Genomic DNA, 3615 nt, shown 5'->3' on the forward strand with positions numbered 1-3615 from the left:
AGGTACCAGTTTACCAGGTCTTGGAGCGACTGATTAGACCATGGTGCCAGGCCTGTGTTTTTTCAGCTGCGTAACTACAAAGGAGAGCCAACACTACAGACAGAAGCTGCATTTTCTCTCTTTGCAGTTCTCTTTTTTGCTGTCCTGTTGTGTGTGTTTGTCTTGTGTTGTCTTCTATTAAAAAGAACTATAACAGCAGCTGCTCCGGTCCATCTCAGCTAACTTCTTTTCTTTTCCCTAGAAGGACATTCTTACCATCTTTACCACTTTGGAGACGTTGGGATGGGTGGTGGGTAGGGTTCCTTCTAAAACTGTCCAGCTAAAGGGAAATAGAAGAAGGGGAGGCTGTTAAAAAGAAAGCCTTACTTAAAACGTCTGAAATGTAAAGAACTGACTGTGATTCATCTCTTTTTCTGTCTCTTTAGAGACTTTTAATGGTGTGGTCGCCATGGGACTGAGCAGGCTGGATACCAAACCCCGAACCGTGTTTAAATCTGTTTAACGGTGGCCAGTGACAGAGGCACATTAACACTGTTGACACTTTGGAGGCATGTTTTCCATCTGAATGACTACAACAGAATCCAGAGCTGGACTATAAGAGAGTTGCAGTTCAGGACTGGGGGGCACCAGCAGAGCTGTGAGTTTCTAGGCTAGGCCTGGATTAGGAAGGTGCCTGTGAGTCAGGACTCAGGGTGCATCAACACAGCAAACAAAAGTGTGATTGCAGCACAGGTGTGTGTTCCTACATTAGCTTTATTCTAGCTAACAATGGTAACAATAACAGTGGGAACAAGTTAGCACAGGTTTAGCATAGGCTGGCAACCAGAGCTGGAACCCCAGGTCCCTGGTGGGTTGGCATTGGGGCAGCTATCCTGCAGTGAAGTCTGTGCCGCCCATTATCCTTACCCACACTAACAATTAAAGCTGGCACGTCTCTGTCCACCTGCTCTACAATTACACCTTTGCTTGCTAGGTAGACACACCTTTAGATGTTTTTGTGGAGTCCGCCTCTCTGGCAGGACACATGCTGTTTGTTCTCCACCCATGCCCTGCCTGCTGGGCCACTGCTTTTAATTTCAAGCTGTCAGGAAATCATGCTAATCCAATTGCTTATTAGACTTCCTCGTCCAACTCCTCCCACTCCATGTCTGATTGAGCTCTATATAACATGCACCAAGATGAGAGGGAGGATCAAGGAGAGGTTCAGCTCAGTAGACACCAGAATCCATCTCTCTGACGACAGGTATGGATGCCAGTGGGTCAGGACTCAGGATACATCTACACAGCAAACAAAAGTGTGAAGTGTTGGGTACAGAACAAGGCTGGGGCTGGGGGCTGCTGGACTAAGTTGGGATTGAGTTACACATGGCACAGGGGCAGGGCAATATCAGTCTGCCTCTGAGACTCAGGATACCTGGGGTCTATCCATGGATCTGGTAGGAGATTTGGGAATAATGGTTAGAGGATGAGAGGGTGGATCTTGGTCAGGGTCTGTGCAAAACCTGGCACAGAATGGGGCAGGAATAATAGGATGTGGAAGGGGCTCTGGGGACAGAGTAGGGTGGGAGGGGATCATGGGAGTGGGAGGAGCTATTGGGTGGGGTTCCATGGAGGAGGCAGAGCCCCGCCCCACACTGTCTCCATCCATCTTCCCCCTACCCCCACTGCAGGTCGATCCAGTGACAGACACAGCTATGGCTCTGAAGGGACCCTGCCCGGCGCTCCTGCTGCCCCTCACCCTGCTGGTCACCTGCCTGGCCCTGTCCAGTGGGCAGTATTGGAATCTGCTGAATGACATATTCCAGAGAGAGCACGTGAACAATCCCAAGAACGAAGCCATCAACAACAAAGCCTACTGCAACATGTTGATGTGGGACCGGGGCATAGTCTGGAAGTACACCAACACCTTCATCCATGAGTCCCTCAAGAAAATCAACGCCATCTGCAATGCAGATGGCATACCCGTTGGGGGCATCAAACGCAAGAGCAAGGAATCCTTCTCAATCACCACCTGCACATTTAACTCCTGGACCTTCTCTTTCAACGGACTCAGTGGCAAAAAGAAAATTGTCCTCTCCTGCTGGAATGGGCTCCCTGTGAGATTTGTGAGGCACATTTAGGACCCAGAGAGACTGTGGAAGGCAAGAAGGGGACTCTGCTGCTTTCTCTAACCCTGCTCTGTCCCTTCCACACTGGCCACAGCACCCAGCTCCTCATCCGCCTCTAAACACTAGTGAGATGGTATAGGTGTTTCCACCCTGCACCCTCTGCTGCCCCTATTGCCCATTATACAGTATAGCCTCCCCTTCCCTGCCCCTCACCCTCTGCTGTTCCTAGTGGCCACTATACTGCATAGCTAGCCCTTCCCAGTCTTGTTGTCCCTGCTGTCACATGGTGGCCATCTAAAAACCTATCCTTTCATTAAGAAATATTAATCAGTTTCATGTTCTTGTATTGTGTATTCAGCCTGATCATGAGCAATCCTCATATATGACATGATTAAATGTTATTGGTCATTGTTTGCTTCACTTTTTTTTATGTTTCTCTGTGCTCCTTAAATGCAATAAAGCCAGATACCTGCAAAAGCAATCCCTGTCTTGTTGTGTGAGACTGGGGATAGGAAGAACATAAATCACTGACCACTTAAGAATGGTGCTGGAAACATGTTGTAGTTTTCCAGGATTTGTCTGTGCTTTCAAGGCCATTGTCAACCTCTTCCCCATTGCTGGGAACAGAGCTCAGGAGACCTGACTGTTACTGCCAGCCCTGCTTTAACCACTAGACCCCACTGTCCTCTGAGAGCTGAGAACAGAACCCAGTAATCCTACATAAGAACATAAGAATGGCCATTGTGTGTCAGAGCAGTGATCCATCTAGCACAATACCTATCTCCAATAGTGACCAGTGCCAGATGCTTCAGGGGGAACGAACAGAACAGGGCAATTTATCAAGTGATGCATCCTCTGTCATCCAGTCCCAGCTTCTGGCACTATCAATCAGAGATTTAGGGACATCCAGAGCAAAGAACTGTGTCCCTGACCACCTTGGCTAAGAGTCATTGGTGGACTTATCCTCCGTGAACTTATCTAATTATTTTTTGAATAAATAGTTTTAAGTGAGGTGCAATATGGGGATACGCAGGACAAATCAGACTCCTGAAAGGGGTACAGTAGTTTGGAAAGCTTAAGAGCCACTGCCTTAAAGTTTCCTAACATTATGTTAGCTTTTTTGATTCCCACTGCACAATAAGAACATAAGAACAGCCATACTGGATCAGACCAAAGATCCATTTAGCCCAGTATCCTGTCTTCCGACAGTGGCCAATGCCAGGTGCCCCAGAGGGAATGAACAGAACAGGGAATCATCTAGTGATCCATCCCCATCACCCATTCTTAGCTTCTGGCAAACAGATGTTTTCAAGGAAAAATAGATTGAGTGGGGGGGCATGGTGATAGACTGATAGGTTGATTTGTGTGGGAATGGATAGACAGATACAGTGGTAGGTATTGCGTTAGGCAGGGTGATGTGTATATGTATGGATAAACTGGGAGAGTGGAGGGTATTGTGATTGATTTATAGATTGATGGGTCCAGGGATGGATAGTTAAAGCAAGTG

General features: G+C 47.7%; 1 protein-coding gene across 1 annotated transcript; it reads left to right on the forward strand.

Moving 5' to 3' along the window:
* The first annotated feature begins 432 nt into the window (after positions 1-432).
* Positions 433-2555, forward strand: LOC119842329 (ribonuclease-like). Its single transcript, XM_038370298.2, has 2 exons — positions 433-1243; positions 1671-2555. Exon 2 carries the CDS (start codon positions 1695-1697, stop codon positions 2118-2120), a length of 426 nt encoding a protein of 141 aa, XP_038226226.1. The 5' UTR covers positions 433-1243; positions 1671-1694; the 3' UTR covers positions 2121-2555.
* Positions 2556-3615: the final 1060 nt, after the last annotated feature.

The sequence above is a fragment of the Dermochelys coriacea genome, chromosome 13, assembly GCF_009764565.3.
Source record: "Dermochelys coriacea isolate rDerCor1 chromosome 13, rDerCor1.pri.v4, whole genome shotgun sequence".
Classification (NCBI taxonomy): Eukaryota; Metazoa; Chordata; order Testudines; family Dermochelyidae; genus Dermochelys; species Dermochelys coriacea.